At 34.7% G+C, this 26,974-nt stretch overlaps 1 protein-coding gene across 5 annotated transcripts in view; it reads left to right on the plus strand.

Moving 5' to 3' along the window:
• The window catches only part of STXBP4 (syntaxin binding protein 4), a 159,838-nt gene that overhangs the window by 77,330 nt on the left and 55,534 nt on the right, over positions 1-26,974 (plus strand). For all 5 annotated transcript variants that reach the window (XM_025995962.2, XM_025995966.2, XM_025995964.2 and 2 more), the window contains 4 exons: positions 8,326-8,502; positions 14,630-14,746; positions 15,240-15,289; positions 17,257-17,390. In XM_025995962.2, coding sequence (XP_025851747.1) covers positions 8,326-8,502; positions 14,630-14,746; positions 15,240-15,289; positions 17,257-17,390 — 478 coding nt within the window. The remainder of the gene's footprint in view (positions 1-8,325; positions 8,503-14,629; positions 14,747-15,239; positions 15,290-17,256; positions 17,391-26,974) is intronic.

Below are 26,974 nucleotides of genomic sequence, written 5' to 3' on the forward strand. Positions count from 1 at the left end.
TGAGAAACACTTTCAGTACTCTTACTTCAGTGTGGGACTCCTGACATTGTGTTAAGTGATTTATTCACAATTATTTCAGAATTAAAACCAAGACTTCTCTAGTCATACCTTAACCCTACATAAATAAATCACCCTTTTTGAAAATACTGTACTTTGATTTATTGATATCCATGTTAGATACCAAGGATTGTCTGTGACCGGGAGTTTCAAATCAAATTGTGAATTCCATCACAATTCTTTAATATTGAAGGTAGCTGATTCCCTGATCTGATTGCTGGTGACATTCTGCTACTCCTGACCATATGCCCTTCATGTTATCTGTATCCCCTCCCATTCTTTTTGCTACTTGGCTTCTCATATTCATAAAAACTGTTTTCCCTCTTTCCTACATCATTTTATAAGATCTCCTGACATTGTAGTTATTAACCCTCTTTCTACCAAATATTTTGTAAATATGTTCCCCTATATACAAATTGCCTTTCTAATTTTCTCAAAGACTTTTTAATACAGGTGTTTTTGTGTTGTCAAATCTTTTTCTTTGTGCTTTCTCCTTTTAATAATTTTTAAAAGTGCATTCCTTGCCAGATTTCAGGTACATATAACCTAATTTTCCACTCCCCTGCCCCCATTCTGTCTTTATTTAACCCATCTTTGAAATTATTTTGTTTGGTATTTGGAATGAGATGAGGGACTACACTTTCTACTTTTGTTTTCCCAAATAATTTGTTGTGGCAACTACTCAATGTGTTGTGGTATCTTTATTCCATAGATTAAACTATTATATAATCTAGGGTCTGTTTGGGGCTTTCTGATCTTTCAATTGCTTTGTCAATAAATATTTATTGGGTGAATGAGAGTTTTATATAACTCTTCTTTGGCCAATACCAACTATTGTGTAGCTTTATGTATGCCTTAAATCTTTGAGCCATATCTCACCCTGTTTTTTTCTTTCTTGTTACTGTTTTTCAAAATTTGCATACCAGTTCTGATTTCTTTTTCTTCCGAATGAATTTAAGAATATTATTATCTTACTATCTAGCTTACAACTTAGAACTCTTGGTCAAGTTCCTACAAAACAAAACACAATTTAGTAAAATTGTGATTCCAATTGAATTAAAACTCTAAAAAATAAATTGGAAGGAATATATTTGTTTTGAAGCCATCTCTCTTAAACCCCAAACTTCAGATAAATTCTAAATGTTTAATAGCTACTAAAAAGTAGCCTTTGAGTTGTAGCAAGTTTCAGTGAGCAGAGTTTACATTCTGTTCAGGAAAGGAAATTTCTGATACTATAAATGTTTCCTTCAGTACATTTGTAATCAGAATTGAAGAAGTAAGAAAATAGTTTTTCTTTTATGTCAACCTCTACTACACCAGTAAAATGCAAGTTTAGGGTTAAATACATTTAACTGGATTTTTTTTCTAAGATTTTATTTATTCATTTATGAGAGACCCAGAGAGAGAGAGAGAGAGAGGCAGAGACACAGGCAGAGGGAGAAGCAGGCTCCATGCAGGGAGCCTGACGTGGAACTCGATCCCGGGTCTCCAGGATCACGGCCTGAGCCAAAGGCAGACACTTAACAGCTCAGCCACCCAGGCGTCCCATTTAACTGGATTTTAATTTATTAATATTTATATTGTGAACAAGTTACATGGTAAAATTTATCAGATAGCTGTACCAGTGTGTCTGTCTTTGATTAGAGACTTCTGTTTATAGACAGAGATTGAAGATTGTTTCTTTTCTTTGATGTTCAGAGTCAGAGCTCAATTTTGCACCTTTTGGAGAATGAGGCAGGTGCAGGTAGAAAAGCTGACAGCTCTTGGGAGGGTTAATTAGAGCTAATTATAATTTGATTGACCTGCTTTTCTTCCAGAAAGCTTAACCAAATCTTCCTTTGCAAAATGAGGATTTTGCTTTTTCAGACAAACTAAAGAAAATATTTGTTTCTTGGATTTACAAATGTCTATCATTTTACACACTTTACAAAGAAGTATCACCACATAATTTGTGGAAGAAGGGATATGGGTGGGGTGGGACAGAACCATCACGATTATATAGTCCTTGAGAGCATATGTTATATTAGCTCATGTTGAAAAATGTAGTTTTTAGGGAAATATAAACTAGTGTGCATAACTTTTAAATCTATGTAATGAAAAATCAAGAAATACAATTGTCAAACACAATGAAGTATAACTGTCCTCCATCCCACGCAGTTTTGATATAACCTCATTTGCTTTATAAAAATTTATATATAAAGAGAATATAATGAAATGATTTGCTTTTCATCAAATCATTTTCATAGCATGGTTTATGGTTATTGTAATTATTTAAATGAACTATGGTTCTACTAATAGTCCCATAAAATTGAAACGTCTTATGAAGAACTTTTCTAAGAAAGCTTCTTACCTGATGAAATTCCCTAAGGCAGTTACTATATATGCAAAACAAAGTTGTCATTTTTACAGTCAACTCAGCTATATCTCATTTATGGTAAGTGGAGCACTTGTTCATATTAGAGTTTTACTCTCAGTCAAGACTCTTTGGCTTTGGAAAGTTAGGCAGTGAAATACTTAATATTTTAATGACAGTTCGAGATAGCAGTAGGAGATACTAAGTAGCATATGATTAATTACAAATAACAAATATTATAAAAGATAAAAGGAAGGAAAAATCAAATCAATGTAAACTGAAGTAGTCTGACTTCCCAGAGAAGGTAAAATCTAAAGTAGATTTTGAATGATAGCCAAGAACTGAATGATGGAAAAAGAGGGAAAATGTATACATAGTGGAAGGAACAATCATCTTGGAGTCAGGAGAGTTCAGTGTAGGGAAATTTGGTAAGTAATATACTTGGATATAGTAATCATGTAAGAGAGTGGTAAAGCTGGAAAGATAGATTTGGAACAAGTAGTAGAGCGCCTTGAAGTATGAAGATTGAGAATGTGTTTTATCATACTACCTAAGGTTATCTTAGATTTGTTACCTGAGCAGTATTTTAGGAAAATTGATCCTTCAGAAGTATGCAGAATACATGAGAGTGAAGAACACAGTAGGCAAGGTGATCATTTATGTGATTCTCATAGTACCTAACGAGGTGATGAAAACATTAATCAGTAATATAGTGGCAAGAATTCAGATTAAGGAATGGCTGTAAATGCATCATGAATGAAGATTTCACAGTGCTTAATAACTGGTTAGGTATGAAGGTGGGGTGGTGGGCTGGACATATGCATGGAGGAGGAGTACGGAAAGAGAAAGGAGAAAGCACATATCAGAGGCACGTAGAAAGTTGTGTGAATTCATTCTCTCCCCTAAGTGCATCCATGCTTACAGAACAAGTTGTAGATTCATTTGTAAATACCTGCAAATTACTTTGAGATCCCGCTTTGAGAGAAATAGTTTACATGTTTTAATAAATCTGATATACAAGTTAAGGAACCTATATATAACTTGCTTTTTTAAACACTTTTCCTTCAACAGCCTTCTTCCTGCAATAACCCTTAATCTTTCTCACAAGCTGTAGTGGGACTGAGACCAACAAGCATTCTCCAATGAGTGAATGTTGGAAGCTGATAAGAGAAGTATTCTTTCGGGTTTGGTAGCAAAAGTTATATTACACCACGGCATATATCTCTTTGCAGTCTCTTTTTTTCTCCTGTCGGCCATTGACATTTTGGAAGATTTACTGATTAGCTTAAAATTACAGAATTTCAAAGTTTACTGATATGAATGTGCTAGCCTAATTAAAATGTGCAACTGCTGTTAATGTTTTTTCCTTCTACTTTAGGGAGCCCTTACAACTTGTAACTAGTGAAGGAAAGGTTTTACATAATTGTCACTAACATTAAAAAGACCTGTGCACATTATATTATTATGTTCCCAAACAACTTCTCTAAAGTTCAGTAACTGATATTACTAATTGATTGCCTCAGGAAAGCCCTTAATAAATTGTCTAGTCTAGCTCTCTAATTGCATGGGTGATTATGTATATCTTTCAGAAGCAATAAAGAGGGAACTGTTCCAAGAACTGTAATTATTTCTTTAACCTTCCTGTGAGAGTTGTTTTGATGTTATAAAGTAGGCATTGTTTTTTCCCATTATACAACTGAACACACTGAGTTTGGTAGAGAATTAGAGAATTACACAGCCAGGAAAAAAAAGTCACATATTAAAGAATCTGACCTAGCTGTAGCTCATTCTAACATTCATGTCTTTTCTTCTATATCATGTTCCTTGTGGGAAAGAAGTGCTGGGTGGGGAAAAACACATAGCACATTGTCTTTTGTCTGAGCTTGTACTGCCCTTTGTATGAGTTTATGACACCCTCTGTCTCCTTTGTCAAAGGAGAATTTGGTCTCATCTTTCCCAAAATTCATTGTGAAATTGTAAGGTGAAAAAAAATCCTCATTTTACAATGGGGCAGTACAAGTCACAGGTATTTCCTCAGTGTCATCAAAAAAAAAAAAAAGGCCAATTCAGAGATTTCAAGATTCCTTTCCAGGCTCTGTGCTCATACTGCTCGGTATTAAAAAGCAGAATTCTTCTGTTGATTTTTTTCTGATTGCTATTACATCTTGGTTTCTCTTTTCTAACTTTCTAAACTGAATTCATCTCTACTGAATACAAAGTAATTCAGTGAACTGGCTGCAGCATTTACCCCCAACGGGATTTCGGGCTCATGGTGAGGTACTCAGAAAATTCTGGGTCAATTGTTACTGACATGGGAGGCTTTACAGTTATTTATCAGAAGACAACCCGGGAGGAAAAGGAAAAAAAATGGATTTATGTGATCCTGCATTGCTAAATACAGCACACTGCTGCTGTCTCTTTTTTTACTGCTTCCTCTAAAAGTCATCATTTCAATGCACTAATCTTTTAAACAGCCATTCAGTGGGAATTGGGCTAGAACTTTGCTAAGGGGTCACATTTACCAACCTGACAGCTATATATTGACAAAAGAAATAGCTTGAATTTATTCAGCATCAAAACCTCAGCATCTTTTACCACCCAGCCGCATTTCACACCGTATTACCGTCAGTGAACTATCATAGCTATATAAATTCCATCCAGATTCTTCATTTAATTAACCAGCATTCTTTGAACAAAAATAAAAGTGCTGTTTTTATAGAGGAATAAAAGCTGCATGAAGTGAGAGTGAAGGAGACAAATCATCAAATTAGTTATTATTCATTGCAGCTATCGTGAATTCTCTGCCCTCCTCTTTCTCTTCAGCAGCAATGTATTTTTCTTCTAGCTTGAGTGAATGGAAAATGAGGAACGGTGTATCAGCCTCAAAGATATTTTAGTATATTATAATGGCCACATCCTAAGCTCATGGGGGTTTGGACACTGATGATATTACCATCCATGAGTGATTTTTTTTTTAATCATTTTATGTAGTTGGAGAGACAGTATGGTATTGTAGCTAAGAGCATGGACTTTGTGACTATACTGCCTGGGTTCAAATCCTAGCCCAGCCACTTTTTGGGTCTGTGATTCTGAGCAAGTTACTTGACCTTTCTTTGCTTCAGTTTTCTACCTATTAACTGAGTATAATAGACCTCACAGAGTGTGGAGTAACTGAGCTGGTCCGTGTTAAACATTTAAAGTAGTGCCAGCATTTACATCCTGTATGCACAGTAGCAGTCTGAGGTGAAGTTGATCAAGCAGTGACACTGATGACATGGTCACCTGGCCTGAACCAATCAATGTGGCTTAATAAATATTCTTTTATTTCCCCAGACCTTTCTTTCTCACAGTACCCTTTAATGATAAGACCACTAGTTTTAAAAATAAGGAAATCAAGTTCTTTGGGTTTCTTGTTGTTTTTATTTGTGTATAGTTGATGTGCAATGTTACCTTAGTTTCAGGTGTGCAACATACTGATTCAACAACTGTTGTGTCATTTCCGTCTGTCACACGCAACACTGTTGTGATACCATTGACTCTATTCCCCATGCTATACCTTTTGTTCCTGTGACTGAAATCAAGTTCTTTGAACCAGAGGTATATTAGGCAGCTGATTGGCCACATCTCCATCCTGAACCCTGCTGCCAGATTTAGCTTTCTAAAGCACTCTGTTCTCAAATCAATTTCTGCTCAAAAGGCCTGATGATTTACCTGCTATAAGCCCTTTTGCCTGTCATGCCATTTCTGCCAATCCCTGGCTCTTTTCCTGTCTCTCTTCAACCATTTTTTATCCATTGTTCTCCCAGGAAGCATCTACTCCAGTCAAAAATTGATCTAGTGCCATTTCTCAAACGTACCACATTCCTTGTCTCTCTTCCTTTGTTCACATTGTCCTTTTTGTCTATCATGCCCTACTCTGTTCTTCCACTTATCTAAGACATACTTCATGCCCTGAACTGAGCCAGGAAAGGAAAGGCATCTTTTATCCCCTTTGTATTTTTTAGCGAATAATATGATGATCTAGATGCACTAGCTGCTAAGTAAATGTTGTTAACAATAATGAAGTCTTCCATTAGCTGTCCTTTCAAACTACATTTAGAATCTAAATTTTACAGTTTTACACTTTATACCATCTCCAACACTGTCAGTCTTGTTCATGCTACAGTTACTTTATGCCTGTCCTCCCTGCTCCACCCTTGCCCACCCCCTGCAGTTTACTCTCAACCCAAGAGCAAAAATAATCCACTTATAATTTAAGTCAGATCACAATCATTTCTCTTCTCCAGACCTTCCAATAACTTCCCATCTCACCCTGAGTAAAACCAAAGTTTTATGATGGCCTACAAAGCCTTTTAAGATCTGCCACTCCACTCCAGCCCCATCCCTGCCCTCACTCCTTGTGTCTTTCTACTCCCTTTTCCTGTCCCTTACCACTCTCCATTTAGGCCACACTGGCTTCCTTGCTGTTCTCTAAAGATGCAAGGAACAATTCCATCTCCGGACCTTTGCATAAACTATTCCCTTTGCCCCAAAAACTCCTTGGGAAATCTTTATGGCTCCATGCTTCCTGCAGTTCTCTGATTAAATGTCTTCTCAGTGAGATCTTCACTGATAATCCCTTATTTACTGTCTATCTCCCCCAGCTATTGTGTAAATTTGGGATGGGGAAGGGTTTGAGGGAGGACTTTTTGTCTGTTTTGTTAGGTGCTCTGTCCTCAGTACCTGAAACAGAATCTGACATAAACATTTATTGAATGTATGAATGAAAAGTTGATCTTTAATAATATGTCCATATTCCTAACTCTCCCTTCATTTCAAATGCATTTAGACTCAAACAAAAGCAAGCATCCTATAATAGCTCTGAGAAAATTAAAATAGCCGTAGTTGAATATTAGCCATGGCAATTGGAGCAGAAAGTTCCATTGCAGAGAAAAGAGATTTCTGTATCAAGTAAAGAAAAATAATTGTTTACAGTATAACTGCCATATTAAATTATATTGGTGTCCTTAGAAGACTGTCGTTGACCTAGCACCAAAGCACATTTTGAAAGAGCAAATGGTTTTGGTTACCCTATCCTCCTCCTAAAGTGGAGAGTGTAGCTAGTACATAGTTTTGTTTTGTTGGGTTTGTTTTGTCATTTAGTAGCAGAGTAAAATGGTGAAAAGAGCATTAATGTTGGAGTTTGGCAGACCTGGATTTAAACTCTGGCACTACTATGTGTCCTTGGACAGGATATGGAAATTTCTGAGCCTCTGTTTAATCATTTATAAAATGGTTTTTAATAATACCTTTCTCTTGATGTTGTTCTGGAGGTTAAGTGAGAGGAGGCATGTGAATCGTCTAAGACATAGCATGTTTAATAAATACATGTTATGTATTTGTGAACATTGCACCCTAGAGAAATAGCTATATGTTTTGCTACTGAACTTCACCTTTGACTTAAATCAGCAGTTAGAATGATGTCTAAAAATAAGCTTTGGGTCCTGGGCTTGGACCACAGGGAATTCCACAACCCTGCAAATCTCTCATCCTAGAACATGAGTCCTACCACCTACCTGAGTTCTGCAGAAGCCTACTCTTTCTATCTTTTGAACCAGTTCTTTAATTCTATTCTTCAATTTTCAACCCCCTTCTACTTCCCTTATTTCCAAAATGTTATGCGAGATGTGTGAAGTTGGGGATTCCATACTGAAAATTATCCAAGAAATCAACAGAGGAAAAGTAAGATCAAGCATTTGTTCTACATAATAAAATAACATGAATCATAAGTTTTAAATTGACATGTGAGGAGCACATGTCTTCTATTCAGTTTGGGAATCATAACTTCCAGAGGAAGGAAAATGTTTTGTTTCAACCACCAAACTGTTTTTTAACATAGCTTTTTTTTCCAACGGCATGAATTTTGAAATCCTCAGGAAGCCAAAGCCGTGGTGGAAGAAACCAGAGCCCTGCGAAGTCGGATCCACCTTGCTGAAGCCGCGCAGCGCCAGGCACATGGGATGGAAATGGACTACGAAGAGGTGATCCATCTGTTAGAGACCGAGATCACAGATCTAAAGGCTCAGCTTGCTGATTGTTCAGACCAAAATAAAGTAAGCAAAACCATCCTCTCTTTTAGTTACCATGGTTTCCTTGCTGTTGTCATGTATCCTGTTTTCATTTCCTTTTCATCTGTACTTCTAAACTAGGTCAGTGTTTGTCTTCTGTTATTCAATGATAGGATGATGTGTCACAATGGGATGGGGGGGGGGGTCATGTGAAGGTTGTGCCTCCCTTTATCCACATAGCTTTGGGGTGGAAAAGCATGTGCCCCAGATTTATTTGGGTCATTGGTCAGCATTGTACAGCTCAGGCATTAAGACCTGGAACTATTCAGCATATAATTGATTACATTGGTTTTCTCCTTTTGTTCCTAAACTTGCTAATTTGCCTGGTGGGGATGAAAGGAGGAGAGTCTAGGGATGGGTTTTGCTCTTTGATTAGAGCACTCAAGGAAGTATGAATGTTAAATAATTTTTGCCCAGGGCCTAAGGTAATTAATAAAAAGAAACTGAGTTTGAATTTAATAGGCTTTAATTTCAATAGCAAAATACCAAATACTACTCAGAAATCAATGTGGCTTTTTCCTATGTGGTTTTTTTTTTTTTTTCACTTTGTGATTGTTTTTAACATACTACATACTATATTCATTGAAAGGCCTTCAAAAGCTATAATAGACATACACATTTTTATTTCACCAAGGTAGAAAATTAAGTAAATTGAAATACATATTTTATAACTTTTAATGAGTTCACTTAGAATAGGTACTTATATCTCTAATGCACTCAACTTTTTAAGAAAACATAAGGCAAATTTGAATAGTTTGTTTCTTTATATATATATAAAATAGTTAAATTCCTTAATTATACCAAGTGGAAATGAAACCAGTTTTAGAAAAGCAAAATACATAAGAAAATCTGAAATTTTCTTTGGTCAGCTCTTTTACTTTTCTCACATCTGCCCATTTAAACCAATTCTAAAAGAAAGCTGATATTCTTGTCACCCCTTGATAATATACAAGGCCAAGGGAAAATCATATTACTTGAAAAGGCAGCAAGACTTAGAAATATTACATACATTTATTATTTTTGGCCCGGTGTTTATATTCTGAAATACATGCTTAATGTCATGTAAGTGTAGTATGATTATGAAAATATTGGGAATTATCAAAATATCAAAAGTACTGTTTTATAAAACTGTGTACTTTTAGAGGGATAATCAACAGTCTTTAAAAATACTTTCTCAGTAATATTCAGAGTTCTTATGGAATTATTCTTTTTTTTTAAGCATAAGTTATTTGTAATTCTCTGTCCTAGCTCCTAGCTGATACACATTTTTGTCCTAAGTCGTCTAGCAATAAAATTATTCAGTTTTTCTCTTTTTTAGCATAATGGGGTCTCATGCCATTCCTCATAACAAGGTTCTAAGCTTAGCCCTTAACCTGTCTCTGAAAAAATGATCTTTTGTTTCCTTTTCAAAGAAAGAATACTAGACACAAGCATCTCAACATTTCCCAAACTCAATGCCAGTGGAGAAAGAGAAGGAAACTTCTTTTTAATTATTTGAGATTGCTTCAAGAGACATTGACCAAGATATTAACAGGACTCAGATTCAAACATTCATTTTTAAGACACAGATTCTTTTTGTAACAGTGTTTTTATTTTTCACTGTAAGCTTTCCCTTATGTTATCTCTATACTCACCTTTTTTATTTTTGTTTCTTTTGTTTACCCCAGCTTAGGAAAAAAACATTGCCAGCACCTTTGAAGATCCAGTGTCTGTCCCTAGTTGCATTTCCCTCCCCTGCCCTCAGAAGTAACCACTCTCTTAGATTTAGTATTAACCATTTTCTTGATAATTTTACCACATATGTTTATATACCTCTTAACAATAAATGTTGTTGAGTCTTGCCTGTTTATCAACTTTACATTAATAGAAATATCCTACATGTATTATTCTTACTTGCTTTTTTCACTCAACCTTTTATTTTTGCAATTCATCTATTTGAAATTTATAGCCAGTTCATGTATTGTCATGGCTTTTCTGTATTCCTTTAAATGGATATACTACAGTATATTTGTCCATTCTGTATTTGATGAACAAATTGTCTTTATTATGAACAACGTTGCTAAAAAAAAAAATTTTGTGCATATATCCTGCTCCACATACATAACAGTTTTTCTTGAGTTCATATCTTGGAATGGAACTGCTAGGTTGAATGATGATCCATCAACTTTACTAGGAAATGCCTAATTGCATTTAAAAACTCTTGAACCAATTTTTACTCCCATCAGTAGTGAATGAGAGATATTGTTTACCCCACACCTTTGCTGACACTTTGTTTTCACTTACTTTTAATTTATATCAATCTGGTAGGTGTGATAAGTAAATCTCATTGTGGTTTAATTTGGATTTCCCTGGTTACTAACGACTTTGAGCCACTGGTATGCTGGGACCAGCTGGCACTGGCTCACAATAGATGATTGTGTGCATCTCTTCTTAACTGCATATTCAGTGACATCAGGTTGGTAGCTTAAAATCAGCCATAGTAAAGTTATTTATACTCCCCTCTGCTATAAACCAGGGCTTTAACCCCTGGCCCAGATACCCAGTTGAGTATATATTTATGTACTTGTTAGGCATTTGTGTTTCTCTGTGAAATGCCTCTTCATTACATTTTCCATTGGGTTCTTCTTTTCATATTGATATGTAGTGATTGTTCATATATTCAGTTGCTATTCCTGTATTAAGTTATATGTTATTAAAGTCTTCAATTTATGGTTCGCCTTTCACCCAATGGTAAAATAAACATTGATTTTCATGTAGTCAAACTTATCAGTCCTTTACCTCATGTCTTTTTAGAATTTATTCCATTCCCAAAAGTATTCTTTGATATTTGCCTCTAAAAATTTTAAAGTTTTGGGGGCACCTGGGTGGCTCAGTCAGTTAAGTGCCTGCCTTGGGCTCAGATCATGATCTCAGGGTCCTGGGATTGAGTCCCACACCTGGCTTCCTGCTCAGCATGGAATCTGCTTCTCTCACTCCTTCTCCCTCTGCTCTTCCCCCTGCTTGTGTGCACTCTCTTTCTCTCAAATAAATAAAATATTTTTTTAAATTTTCAAGATTTAAAATTTTGATCCTCTATAATTGGTTTTGTGGCATTATATGGAGGTGAGGATCCATTTTATTCTTTCTTTATTCTGAATGAATGACCAACTATCCCAGCACCATTTATTCAAAAGTCTCTTCTTTCCTAATTGATCTATACAGTTCTGTCATATATCAAGATTTCATGTGTGCCTATCTTCCTGAAGCCTCTCTATTCTCTTTCACTGGTCTATTTGTATATTCTTATGCCAATTACACACTGTTTGTTACTGTATCTTTTACAGTAAGTCTTGATATCTGATCACCCTGCCTAGTACTTTTTCTTTAAAAGTATATTAACTACATATTTTTAAAAAGTATATAACTACATATTAACTACATGACCCTTTGATCTTTTATATGAATTTTAGACTTGGCTTATAAATTCAAGCAAAAGGGGAAAAAAAAGCTGTTGGAACTTTTACTGGAAATGTATTAAATATATAGATTACTTAGGGAAGAATTTACATATTTATGATTGAATCTTTATTAATAAACTTACCAGTGAGGCACAAAAAGTTTAACTGCATTGTGTCCAGAGAATCTAGTCTATAGCATAACAACTCCAAAATTTTTGATGGTTGCTTTGTGGCTTACTATATGGTCAGTGTTCACACATGTGCAGAGTGAGCTTGAAAAGAATTCTGCAGTTTTTTGATGGATTGTTTTATATGCAGTGTCCTTAGTTTATATGCAGTGTTTTAATTGTATATGTGGTAAATAACATATAACTGAATTTTTTCTTCATCTTACTGATTTTTGACCTTTAATTAGAAAGATCTTTCCATTTACTCTTATTTGCTAATGTACTTGGCTTCGTTTTCACCCTCTTTTAATTTATGCATTTTATGTGTACTGTGTTTTTTGGCTGTTTTTTTAGTTATTTCTTGCCTGTTTTTTTTTTTTTAATTGGTTTAGATTTTTCCTGTGTTCCCCAGCTCTCATTCCATTTATTTCCTTCTGCTAGTTTAGAAAGTATGTACTCCATTTCTATTTTTTAATGATTATCTTAGAAATTTTAACATTTTATTTTAACTTAAATTATAACACAAATCACTAGCTTTCCCCTTCTTCTAAATATTATAAGCACTTTAGAATATAAAAGGATTTAGAACATAAATCCTATCCTCCCTTCCTACTCAATTTCTATTTTTGTCAGTATTTTAGTTCCTTCTTGACTTTTAACACCATAAATTAGACACTATACAGTTCATTTTGTGCTGTCAACCTTTGTTTAAATAGATCCTCATGTTTACCATTTTCTGTGTTCAGCATTCTTTTTGCATCTCAGACCTTGCTAAAATTATTTCCCTCATGAAGTACATGTTTTAGAAATGTATTTAATGAGGATATGTTGGTAACAAATTCTCTTCAGTTGTGTTTGTCTGAAAACATCTTTATTGAACTTTTGCTCTTGAAATACATTTTTGCTATATTTAAAGTAAGTTGGCATTCAATTTCTTTCAGTGTTTTTATTCCATGGTTGTGATATCAGTACTCAATCTGGTATTTGTTTGCAATCTGTTGTTTTTTTCTAGATGATTTCAAGATCTTTTTATCTTCAGTGTTCAGCAGTTTGACTGTGATGAGTCATGTGTTGACTTATTTTTATTTACATTGCTTGAGATTCACTGAGCTTCCTGATCTAAGGAATAATGTCTGTTGTTATTTCTGAAAAACCCCAAATTGTTATCCTGAGCAATTTCTCTTCCATTCTTTCTGAACCCTCATGTGTAATTCAGATTGGGTGTATGCTAGATCTTCATCTAGTTATATTCTCCTTACCTTTTCTCCTTCTGTTATATTTTCCATTTTTATTTTTCTGCTGCATTATGAAAGCCTTCTTTACCTCTGCCTTCCAGTTTATCCATTCTCTTTTCAACTGTATCTAATGGATATTAAACCCATAAATGAGCTTCTAATTTAATTTTTATTATATTTTTATTTTTAAGATTTATTATTTTATGTTATATGGATCTATTTTTATAATTTATTTTCCCTTTGTTATGCTTTAAATTCCTAATTTTGGAAACCTATTAAACATTACTTTATAGTTTGTATCTGATCACTCCAATATCTGCTGTCTTTATAGGTCTGATCCTATAATTTGTTTCCTTCAGCTGATTTTATTCATGGTAGCTTATTTCCTGAGGTCATGTTCTTTTGGCACATAATATGTAGGAATTCTTTGAGATCTGGATTTAGAAAATATCCCTCCACAGAAGTTTTGTGTTTGCGTCTACCAGTTTGGAACTGTTTTAAACTAAAATTTCAGCTTATAAATTTATAGGACACATGGGTAATACAAATTATGACCTCCAACTTTCATGAGTAGGGGTTTGTGATTAGAAACTATAGACTTTTTTTAACCCACTTGCCAGAACCAAAATCAAAATCATGTATTTATTTCTATAAGGTTTTTTTCTTTCTAATTCACCTATTAAAGTTCTCTCATTTGCCAACTGTGCCCAAAAATGTATTATCAGAGCAAATTATGCTGCAGTGCATGCATATTCTTATGAAAGGGTTTACCCAGCATTATTGTTGCTTGTCTTCATGGAATTCCTTTACTGTCCATGAGATTCCTTTACTTCCCTGCCAGCTGAGCTGTACATTGGATCAGATTACATTAAATATATATGCATATCTTCAGCAATTTTTGTTGTGCCACATTGGCAACAGTTTATGCCAACAGCTGGCAAGCTGTATTGTCCAAAAAAAAAAAAAAAAGAGAGAGAGAGAGAGAGAGAAAAGCCATGATAAACTGGATTTAAATGTATATTTAAATGTATTTTACTATAAGAATCAACAAACTCATATATAGTTTATCTCAAAATTTGCAGCATCCCTGTGTAGTTTAACCTTTAAATATGCAATTAGTAAAATGCCCTCTCCAAGCCAGAAGATATGTACAGTAAGAGAAAATAAATAATATGATAATGTTGGATATTGGTTAATATAAACTGAAAATAGGAGCCACTGATATAAAAATCAAAGAAATGTGTAAGACCTTCCTTTTGATACTTCTGTCCAGGAAAGTGTTCAGGAGTTAAGAAAGAGAATCACAGTGCTCGATTGCCAATTGCGAAAATCAGAAATGGCTCGAAAAACTTTTGAGGCATCCACTGAAAAGCTTCTTCATTTTGTAGAGGTAAATTTTCCCATTATATTACTTTATGTCCATTTTTAAAAATCTGTAAATGACTGACATATATTTAAATGTTCTGGTGTTTGGTGACTAGTGAAACATTCTCTGGCTCAAAACAGCAATGCTAACCTATAATCAGGTTTAAAATGGCGTAGATAATGGAAAGACCAGCACCAATAAATTGTTAAGAGAAATAATTGAGATAGGGTTAAATGATCCTAAATATATGCTATGTTTTAATGAACACTTTCTCAAAACTCTTAATACTATTGTTTAAACATTATTTGATAAATATTTGTTCTATAAAGAAATATTTTCATAACTGTTACATGTCTGAGTAGAGTTCCATGTCAGTGTAATTGATTTTTCCCTCCATGTAACAGAAGTACCTTTTAATCAACTGGGAGTGGGAGATGGGGGGAGGTTATAAATTTTAGTTAAGACATCTTACAGATATAAAACTTACATATCTCCTTTACTGTCATGTTTTCTCTAGACTATTCAAGAATTATTTTCTGATAATTCTTCTCCTTTATCAAGTTTAAGGTAAGAATATTTCATTGTTTCCTGTAGAGTATGATTACATTTTTCATTTTGTAATTGTGACTAAAATACTAAAATCTTTTAAATAGTCTTAAGATGCTACATAACTCCTATTGGCTGCTGTTTTTTAATGTCTTGTGGAAATAGATACAAGGATATGTTGTTTTTGACTCCATCTCTGTAAGAGAAATTCCTGGAGGTATTTAGCCAGTCACTGTAACCAAGTACTCTAAAATTGAGGTAGGAATCACCTATCTTGTTTTTGTTAGGAATTCTATAAAGATGGGATCACCCTAAACAGGTTCATGCAATCAGTTCTTTCATTTTCAACATTTAGTAGACACAAATAAAAGAAATATATTTGGAGAATACACCTTGATTTTGTTACTCACAGTTTGTTTCTAATTTAAAGTTTCCTACTAAGAGCTACAAACATACTAATAAGATTCATGTATTTCAGACTGCAAGTTTATGGTCATTTTGATACATAATGAAAGATAAACAAAAGGAAGTTTCCTGTTTACATATATTTTCAAAGCAGTTTTTTTCTCCTCATCTTATAATAGCTGCCACCAGCAATGTACTTCTACTTCTAGCAATGCATGCTTGAAGAAACAGGAAAACTATGCCCTTTACTATGAAAACAACAGTTTAATAAATAAAGATGATTCATCATATTCTTATTATATTTTAACATTCCACATAGCATTTTTTTTACTTTAGAAAAATGTCTACAGTAGTATGCTCTAAAAAAATTTTTATTATTGAAATGTAGTTGACACACAATGTTATGTTAGTTTCAGGTGTACAACATTGTAATTGGATTATTCTAAATGTTATGTGCTATCAGTACACTTTTAAGCTCATTTTATTGTAATGCTTTATTCTAATGAAAGATCTGACATTTTATTGCTATCTGTGCTGCTTATAATGTAAGATAATTATGTGAATTTCATGTTAATTATTTTCAATAAGAATGTTAAAATACTCAATCAGATTCCCCTGTGTGGATAGATGTGTCCCCCATCACCACCCTCAGAATCTCCTTGTGAGATTCTTGAATAATAATTCAAAAGTTTTGGTGTTAAGAATGATCATTTAAAAGCCAGAGCCTGCCCTTGCCTTAAACTGGTTCATGGTAACCTTAAAAAATATTAAGCAACTTTTCACCACATCTTGGAAATTTAAACGCTACGAAAATATGATTCAAGCTTTTTAATATACTATAACTTCTGTAATAAATTTTGGCCTTTGTCTTTCAACACAGAATAAAGGCTATGTATTTGAATTTGAGAATTGATGCTTTAATTGCTTCTTGTGAATTAATCCATCATGCTTATTGAAGATGGATCATAAATAGTAATAATGAATAAATAATAATGGTTTCATTACCAGTTTAAAATGATCTCTTTTCAAGTAAAAGTTTCAACATAATGGTTTTTTGCAGTAAAACCTTGCATTTTAAATTACACCAGAGCATATTCATTTCAGGTGACATTTACATCTTCAAAAAGTGATATAAATGTTCTGTGATGTTTTAGATTTTATATAATTTCAGTTCAAAAAATTTCAAAGAAAAAGATACGTTCAGGAGCAAATAAACATAGAATTTATATTTAATATTATAGGAAGTGATAGTAAATGTCCATTTAATAAATTTATGTTTAAGTGCTTCATTTGAATTTTTACAAACTAAAGGGCTACATTGTGTTAGCATGACATAAGCACAAGATAAGTCCAACAAATGATTTATTCCTCCTATTATGAGGTCAACCTAGTTCTTATACATGTCTTTGTTACATAATAAAGAACTGAAAACAAACGTTTTGTGATTATTTCATTTTATGGTTATAAGAATACAATATTCCCAGAAATACAAATATTTTTGTACATAAGAATTCAGATTATTTAACCAAGAAGATTTTATTATTTGTACAATAAGTTCAACTTTATATTGTTGCCCTTCACAGTGAAAGAAGACCTATGCTAGCTTCTCAGACTTCCCTCACACCACTAAGAAGGAATGGACGTAATATCCCAGCAACACTGGCACTTGAATCCAAGGAACTTGTTAAATCTGTTCGGGCCATACTTGATATGGATTGTAAGTTTTCTGCACTTTTTTCACTTTTGTATTTTTTTTAGTGATTCATTTAACAAAACCAAAAGGAAATTTCAAGCTTGACAGTTTAATTTTGTTAAATGTGTTGGCTTGCCTACAGTAAAATTAATAGCTAATCGTTAAAATCTTAAAACACCTATTGTAGGAGGGGAATATTTACTTTATTTAAAGTGCCTGAAATGGCTTCCAAGAGAAGATAGCTGATTAAGACATGTTTTTACCTCTACTTCCATCCAAAGTCTCTTTGAAATGGAAGAATAAATACAAAAATAAATCCACAGCAGTGCTGGAAACCTGAAAGATTAGAACCAACATTGAGGAATTTTTGAATAATATACAACAGATGGAATAAAACTGAAGGTACAGCCCAGCTGAGCAAAAGACCCCCAAATACAATAAAGATGAAAGACAAAACTGCTGAAACAGTGAGTTAAGTAGAACCATGAGAAAACTTCCAGGATCGCAGGCAGGGAAAACTAGGAACAGACCCTTGGGCATCCGGCAGGATAATTAATTAAAGAGCTATGGAATAGCTGAACCAGTTCCCTGCTCATCAGAGCTGCTAGCTCAAGCATTTACTCCTAAGCCAGGGCCAACAGAATACCTCTCTTAAAAGAACTGCATGATCTGTCAATGGATGCCCCCAGAGTCAGCACTGAGCAAGAAAGAGAAGCAAGGCAACTGGCTGAGTAACTTGCAATGTCCCAGCAGACGGGCAGTCCTTGGGGAGAGCTTAAACCATTGGACATTTCCATCCTCCCCTCCTGTCTCCCAGCACTTGTGCTTCTTCACAGATTTGGACTCCCTTTTTACCTGTTTGTTCTTTTGTCTCTTCCCTTGATGTCAGTCTGTCTGTGGGTTGTCTTGGTGCTGACCTCTACCATTCTACTATCCCTGTTTGCCATTCTCAATCTCCCCTCTGCTGAGGACCAGATATCAAATATGTATAACTAGAAATGTAGGAATACGATACAATTCTTGTTAAAAAAGTATCCAAGTAAGTTTTGAGTAAAGTCCTGGGTAGTAAATGGTTTGGCTTTGTAGAGGATAATATTCAAAGACTCTTTGGGGTAACTTTTAACTTCCAAACTATATTATAGAAAGAAGATTGGAAACCATGCCTCTAACAGTATATGCTCAATTTCTGCAGTGAGGTTTTCTTTTTTCTTAATTTTGTATAACCTATTACATAAAAAAAAATCAAATTATATTTCAAAAACCCCTTAAGAGCTCTTTATGTAAAGAAATTATATAGATTTCAGGGTAGATGAAAATAATCACTCCTAATGTATTATGTGTATACTCAGAATTTTCTATATTAGACATTTTTAAGTTAGGGTGGGAACAGTAGAGGGAAACACCTGCAACACACATGCATAACCCAGCGGACATTGCCATCATTAATTTTAATTACCTTGCTAACATTAACCTTTACATTTGTCAAACATGATTATTCAAAGAAAATATTTGAAATTCAGCAGAACTTCTTTGGAAGAAAAGTGAAAAATTCCATCTGCACTTTTTATCTGTCATAAGATTGTACCTAGCCTGCTATTTAAACTAGCAAATAGTTTCTATGTTGTCTTTTTACTTAGAAATATAATTGCTAATATTGGCTATATTCCCAATAATTTTGTAATTTTTCTGACTTGTCTTTTTATGTTTGATAATTCAGATGAACTCAGCTCATTTTTTTTCTCTTTATGCAGTAGCTTTTTTCTATATGTAATGAAACACAGAAAATCACAACCATGAGGTAGATAATTCAGCTGCAGTCTCTAACCTCATTTCCTTTGGTGTGACTCTGCATATTTCAAGTAACAATTTTGAATTGTCTCTTGGGTAATTGCCTCAACTTTCTTCTTAACAAAAGTACACTCTGGGATGTTATACCAGGGGATTTCCTCAGAAATGAGAATCAGATTTCTTGGATGTTATCACTTAAAATCAGTCTCTGGGGAATATCTAGAAGATAATTCTGAACCTTTTTTGGATGGTGGCCTCCACTGAAGTCTGGTAAAAGCCCTATACCAGATATGTGCAGTTATACACATTTGCATCCATTTTCAGTGTGTTCATAAACCCCAACTTAAGAACCTAGACATAGGATCACAGAGAACATGAATGCTTTCTACCTGGCCAGCCAGCTCTCATCAGGATGCCTCTAGCAATGGAGAAGTACATGAATCTTAGAGGCAGCCTGGAGGAGTAGTTTGAACCCGTGTAAACAGTGCTCTGCAGAACCTCTGATGATCCCTAGAGGTGCCCCAGGGAGCACCCCAATTAGCCATCCAACTTCGCTGGGCATGATACTTAATCTCTGGTTTTCTTTTGCCATATAAAAGGTGGAGTTCTTAATATCTGAAGTAGCAGGATTGGAGGATCAAGTGAAATACATGGAGAGTAGCTAACCAAGCACCTGGTAGTATAAGATGTTCCATAAATGGATTACTACTGCTTGTGCTAATAATGCTGGTACTACATTATTACTATTTTAAAGCAGCTAATTTAAATATACGTTTTCTCTGTACTAAGTATTAAGTAATTATTGTCTAAATCTTCTTTGAATTTAGATCCATTTGAAAATATGGTAGATGAGAGCTTTTCTTAGTATATAATAATGTTATTTTCGATTTTGAGTTAGAGTGTAATCATCACAGGAAACTGTGGTTAAATGTCTGAATCAGCATCTTATCTTTCAGTTGTTTATTGCTAACTATAACAAAACTTTGGTATGTTCCATTATACTGCCTCCACTGAAATGTTACATAGACAAATAGGCATTTTCGATTAGTTTTAGAACCCTTAAAGGTGCTTGTATCAATCTCCATCAATATTTACATGGTCAATACCATAATGTTTTAGTATGCTCTTTATTTGAAATAACTACTTAGTTTGAACTGCAGTCTTGATTGACACCTAGATTGACGAAAAAAAATAGTTCTGTAACAAAAGCAGTAAGAAGCAGTTTGTTAAATGCATAATAAAATAATATCTGGGCAGATATTCCATAGGAGGTCTTTAGTAAGAACTTACTGATTTCCTGATTTCCTGGTAGATTGGCAGCACAAACACAGGCATCTACCCTCCTTCAAAATTCCCATGAAAATGATAAATGGAATATAAAAATGGAGTAAAAATCTTCAAGAGCACTGGCAGTTACAGGCAAATCCCAAAAAGTTTTCAATAGGGAAGGTAGGATCCAAATACAGTGAGAGCAAGAACAGCCAACCTGTTACTCCTGCTGAACAATAGTGGAGATTATGGGAATAATTGGAAGTCACTATGGCAGGACAGTAGCTCTTAATGCATTCTAATTTGAAGGGGCAATGAATTAAGCCAATGAATTAGGAGGTAAATGGACTTTTTTTCTTCTTTTATCTTGGTGAGTCAATGGCATTTTTGAAATCCTCAGGATTCACAGATTCTGTGTCAAGCAGAAAGCCAACTAGGGCTTGGTCCTTTAGACAGCATAGAAATACTTTACATCTGACATGGACTGGAGCACTTCACCCACGTTAGTGGCTTCTGCCCCAAATGCCATGTGCTATTTACAACCACCTCTGGTCCTGGCTCCTTTCTTACTCCCCTCAGACTGTTACATCAACCTTATAACACAAGTGCACACTGGCCAGCTTGCAGCCAGAGCTTTGAGAGGGTAATACTAACAACAACTTGGTTGAATATCAGTGCAACCGGGGGATTTACACATCTTTCAAAGGTCAAAAGCCAATTCAGAGGAATTCTTGGGTGGCTCAGTGGTTGAGCATCTGCCTTTGGCTCAGGTCATGATCCCGGGGTCCTGGGATCAAGTCCTGAATCGGGCTCCCCGTGGGGAGCCTGCTTCTCCCTCTGCCTGTGTCTCTGCCTCTCTCTCTCTCTCTCTGTCTTTCTCTGTGTCTTTCATGAATAAATAAATCAAATCTTGGGCAGCCCAGGGGGCTCAGCAGTTTAGGGCCACCTTCAGCCCAGGGCATGATCCTGGAGACCCAGGATCGCATCCCATGTCAGTCTCCCTGCATGGAGCCTGCTTCTCCCTCTGCCTGTGTCTCTGCCTCTGTGTGTGTGTGTGTGTGTGTGTGTGTGTGTGTGTGTGTGTGTGTGTCTCATTAATAAGTAAATAAAATCTTTAAAAAAAAAAGTTTAATAAAATCTTTTAAAAATTCGGAAAGTTCTCTTTTTTATAAAGAGAAATACATAACACATGTATATATTATATATATGTATGTGTATATATATTTACCCAAACACATATTTCATTCAACGTCTTTTAAACAAATATATATATATTATTTCATTCAACGTCTTTTAAATAAATATATATATATATAAGCATACCAGTATATGATCATGAAAACGTCTACAGTACTAAAGCAAGAAAATAGAGCTGTCAAGATTCAGAATAAACTACCATCTACCAAGATGGCAGAGTGATCTCATGCCAAACCCTCCCCATTCTGCTCCTACACTTAGAAATGACATTTAAAATTATGTTTGTGTATTTAAAAAATGAAAACCAAGGAATGCATGTCTCTCTGCACCAAGAAGAACAGAGGGTAAAATTGTAATGATAAGTGAGCTCTTAAGCTTCAGAGATTCACGGGATTGAGATGAGCAGCTGGAGCCAAGGTTTCTACACCCACGAGGACCCAAATGATGCCTGAGCAAAGGAAGCAGGGAGCAGGAATCTTCCTGTGGAGAATATACTTTCTTTTCTTAAGTTATATATTAGACATTAAAAAAAAAATCCATCGAATTTAGGAGCCATCTGGGCCTGCCACTAATTAAAGTTGAAAGTAAATATTCTCATCCACTACAGGTGGGAATATAATTTGGCACAACATTCCTGGGAATCAATTTTGCTACATATATCAAGAGCTTTTAAAATATCTATTTGAAAAATGTTTTTGAAAGTTAAAATAATATTTTAGTGATCATATATTTTAACCTAGTAATACACCTGTTGGTATTTTGCAAAGAAAATAATGAGCAGTGTGCATAGATATGCATATGTAATTATCTGCATCACAGCATGTCTTATAACAGCAGAAATATGGATGTTCAACTGTTACAAATTGTCAAATAAACATGTAATTTTCACTCTACTAGTTGAAAACAAAGGTGAACTTTACCCCCGCTACAACCATGTGATTACATATATTTGTCTATGTGAGCTTCCTGCATCAATTCAGGTGTCCCTGTCTGAAACTAGCAATATTTTAACTTTTAAAGTTAGAATGTCAGTAATAGCTGCTTTTTTTTGTCTTTATATTCGGAAGCTACTTAGAAGTTATTTAGGCAGATGGCAAAAGGTTTTTATGAGAAAAAGGGGAAATGCTGTACTGCAACATTTGAAGGACTTTATAATATTTTTTTTTAGATCCAGAAGTCATATTCAATACAGCATCTTCTCATTGTACTTATTCTAGGTCTCAAACTATCATTACTGCTTTTCTAATTACCTCCCGCACATATTTTTATTAGTTGACATGAGTTTATCAAAGGAAAAGCTTTATATTTTTGGTGAAAGTCAGCTATCCTGTTTAGAATGGGCACTATAGTATTCACTTCTTCATAAAGTTATCATTGCTATTTATATTTTTTTTTCTCTCCTAGAATTGGGGCAAATTGTTCCAAGCATAAGGGGATAGTTTAGTGACTCTGATGTTATTTCACCTGTTTTTATTGTAGGGTAGATCTGTTCTCTAGTGGCTTGATCATTCAGAGCTAGATAATACCCATTGTAAATACTGGTGTTGTCACACCATTCAGGGAAAACCATTAACTCACATATTCTCTCGTATTGTTGCAATTTGAAAGTAGGTCACTGCTGTGATGTTCCATTAAGAAAATATATCAAATGTAATCTCGGGTGATCTCTGGAAAGGAAACTGTGCTTGGGTTATTTAATTTTGCTTTACATGAGCAAATTATTGTTAGCTTCAAGAACAATAAGTAATTTCTTTCCTGGTACAATCTTTTTCCAGGAAAAAAAAAAAAGTGAGAGAAAAATATGTCACAAGAAAAGGTAACCATTTAGGTTTATTACTTCATTCCTTCATGAACTATTTATTGAGTATCTGCAATCAACCAGACCCTGACCTAGGCAGTGGGGTACTAGCTTACAAAGCCCTTGCTGTCATGCTGCTTAGGTAGAAATGGACAAGCAAATTAGCAATTCCAGGCAGCAATGACTGTTATGCATACAGTAAAACCACCTGATATTATAAGTGGAAATGTTAAGCCTCTTTGAAGAGGTGCATTTGAGTCAAGATTCATCTAGAAGAAAATCTATGGGAGGAGTTTTTCTGGCCAAGTACAAAAGCCTTGAAGTAGGAACAATCTGACAAATTGGAGGGACAGAAGAAAGCCTGGGTTTCTGATACATAGGAACGAACAGATGAATAAGCATGTGATAAGGGTGGAGATGTAGAGAAGAGAAAGACCATACAGGGCTTTGAACACCATTCTAAGGAGTATGGATTTTATTTTGAGTGTCATAGGAGCCATCCATGGTTTTAAGCAGGAGAAAACTCTGATCCATATTTTAAAAGATCATCCAGGCGTTTGTTTGAAACTGGGCTATAGGTGTGGCAAGAGTGAAGAAAGCAGGAAGACGTGATTGACATGAAACAGGATAGTAGCTTGGACTAGGTTTGAGTAGCAAGAAACAAATATTCATTTTTAAAAAGAGACTAGTATTTCATGGGGCCCCTGGGTGGCTCAGTCGGTTAAGCATTTGCCTTCCTCTCAGGTCATGATCTCAAAGTCCTGGGATTGAGCCCTGCCTCCTCCAGCTCCCTGCTCAGCGGGGAGTCCACTTCTCCCTCTGCCCCTACCCCCTGCTTGTGCATGCACACTCTCTCTACCTCTCTCTCAAGTAAAATCTTAAAAAAAATAAAATAAAAAGAGATTAGTAGTACATCAGTGTATGTCACAGTTTGGAACACCTGAAACTCAGTATTAATGTTTAAACTTGATATTCATGTGCATTCTGGGTCAGTGAGTACCCAGAAGTCCAGATGCACAAAGCAATGATCTGTTGTCCTCTTCGACTATCTCATGTTTTCCTGTTGCTTCTTCTGCACTTTAATTAACTCTTAGGTATTTGCCTTTTTCATTAAATAAATTCCTGAGAATTGAAGTGCTAAAGTTACTTAGTAATGCCAAATCTATAGAAATTATTATTTTCTGTTGGTACATAGGAAGAAAGCAAAATACAGTTTGTCAGTCATAAAAATCAGAAAGCCACCATATTTCCAGTATTTAGCATACATAAAAAATATCTAGTGTGAATCAGTCTCAGAACTACCACATGGTAAGTGTCCTCATAGAAGACCATTTCCAGGGAAATATTTCAGATACATACTTTAATCACATATACTACCATTAGCTAGAAACTATGAAGGCATGTCCAGACAAATAGACTTAATTCCTCCCACCAGACAAGAATATAGTTGTCAAGGGGATTACAGGATGTACAGAAGTCTATATACCTTAGTACTAAAATGGGAATATAGAATGATTTCCAACACAGAAGCAGGGGGAAAAAAAAATACAAGGACTGCCTCAAACTTCCAGAAGGCATTGATGTATAAGTATAGTGTATTTTCTCGCTTCCAAAAAATGGAACTCCCAATTCCTTCACCATTAGAACTGACTGCAGTAATAGAGTGTCTACCACGGGACTCATGTTTCAACCTGTAACCTGACAAGCAAAATATGAATGATGCCAGAAAGAAGTATTTTCCCTCAAGACCTGAAAATGTCCTTATCCAAGTGGAATACATTCTTTCAGGTTAATGAAATAGGTGTTCTCCAGGTTCATATGAGGACAGAGTATTAACAGCTCATCTCAGAGGAGACAGTGGCAGTAGCCGTCATGTGTTGTAACAGCTTTACTAATTATTTAATATGATATACCAGTTCAGAATAGATCTAGAAGTTCCTGCCTTTAACAGTAGAGTAGTAGTATTACTACTACAGATAAACATATTTAAAGATAATAATGCCATAGATAGTTTGAAAGTACTATTTTTCATCTATATGTTTTCACAGCAACCCTATGAGACAGGCATTATTGTTTCTAATTTGAAAGATACGAAAAAATCAAGGCTCAGAGAACTTAAATGATTTACCTCAGTCACACGCTTGGAAAGGGCAACCCCAGACCCCTGACTCAGGTCTTTATTATAAAGTCTTTTTTTTTTTTTTTCAATAGATTGCTCTTTCAGCCATTTCTTTTTATTTACAGTTTGTGTTCAATGCAAATCAATTCCATAACATGAGAAGTTACTATGAATCAAAGCATAAATACACAAACACAATATACAATCCAAAACTGATGTACAGCATTCAGGGATGAAACAAAACGTAATGTTCATTCACACACACAGTAGCTTGAGATCTGTTGGATATTGTTGTTCTGGTGTAAGTTCCTAAAGATGGGAAAAATGACTTTGGTTATCAAGACTACTGTGGCCATATTAGATACTGGAACATCTAAGCATCAGTGTGTGACCATGCGAACAAAAGACCTTAGAGTGTCTATTTTTAAAAAGCTTTCTGTGCATCGAGGCAGTTGTGAAAAGATTTACTTTCCAGAATCGAGCCCACTTTAGGCTTAGGACCAGGTTCTAACTATCTAAAAATATTGACTAACAGAAAGTGTTCCAAATGTGGCTATTCTGATTCAGAGTTTTTTTTTTTTTTAAAGTATTTACAGAAAAAGTATAAAAGTTTTTCCGAATTTAATGTAAGCAAACTTCTAGTCTTCACTTCCCAAATACTTGATTTATGATTTTTGGCTCCCGCACATATTTTGCGTTTTTTAATTTCAAGATTTGTCGATTTTACCTTCAAAACAGATCATTTTTTAAATTGTAAGAAGTACTCCACCTATGCAGAAATAAGCATTTTGAAATTAGTTGAAGTCAACGTACTTCTACTCTTTGGAATCAGTTTAGCTAAATGAATCTGGCACCCTTCAATAGGAATAAGTGATAAGTATTTAAGCAAAATTTATTCGTTATGCTTCACAATCGGGGGTAGATTCCAATCCATCATTGCCCTGGCACATATCAATTACTATATAAAAAAATCAAATGCAATGTCAAACCCAAAGCCTCAGAGGAAAGAGTTCAGTTCCCAAGAAACAGTGATAGCTTAACAATGTAAAACTTTTATCTAGAGTACATAGGCATTAAATTAGTACTGCTGAAACAATGCATTGAGGATTTACAGTAACACCTGGAAGTTCCTTCTAATGTACATATAAATAGAATCATGGAAGCTTTTTGTTTTAACCGTTTTATGGCCTTAAAGATTTAATGAACCGAATGAAAACTGAATCTGTTCACATCCCATCTTTTACATCTCGGTAAGAGAAAATCTATTCTCATTTTCAAGGTAGAATTTTACATGTCCATACTTCTTAAGCCACATTTAAAGAAATTATCTCTTATCTAATCTTGGATGTTGTCTCTTCATCTTGTACATGAAACTCCAGTAGATTTAAGAGACATTCATCATCTAGTCAAACCCTTCACATGTTCTTCAAACCAATC

This window comes from Vulpes vulpes, chromosome 2 (genome assembly GCF_048418805.1).
Source record: "Vulpes vulpes isolate BD-2025 chromosome 2, VulVul3, whole genome shotgun sequence".
Classification (NCBI taxonomy): Eukaryota; Metazoa; Chordata; class Mammalia; order Carnivora; family Canidae; genus Vulpes; species Vulpes vulpes.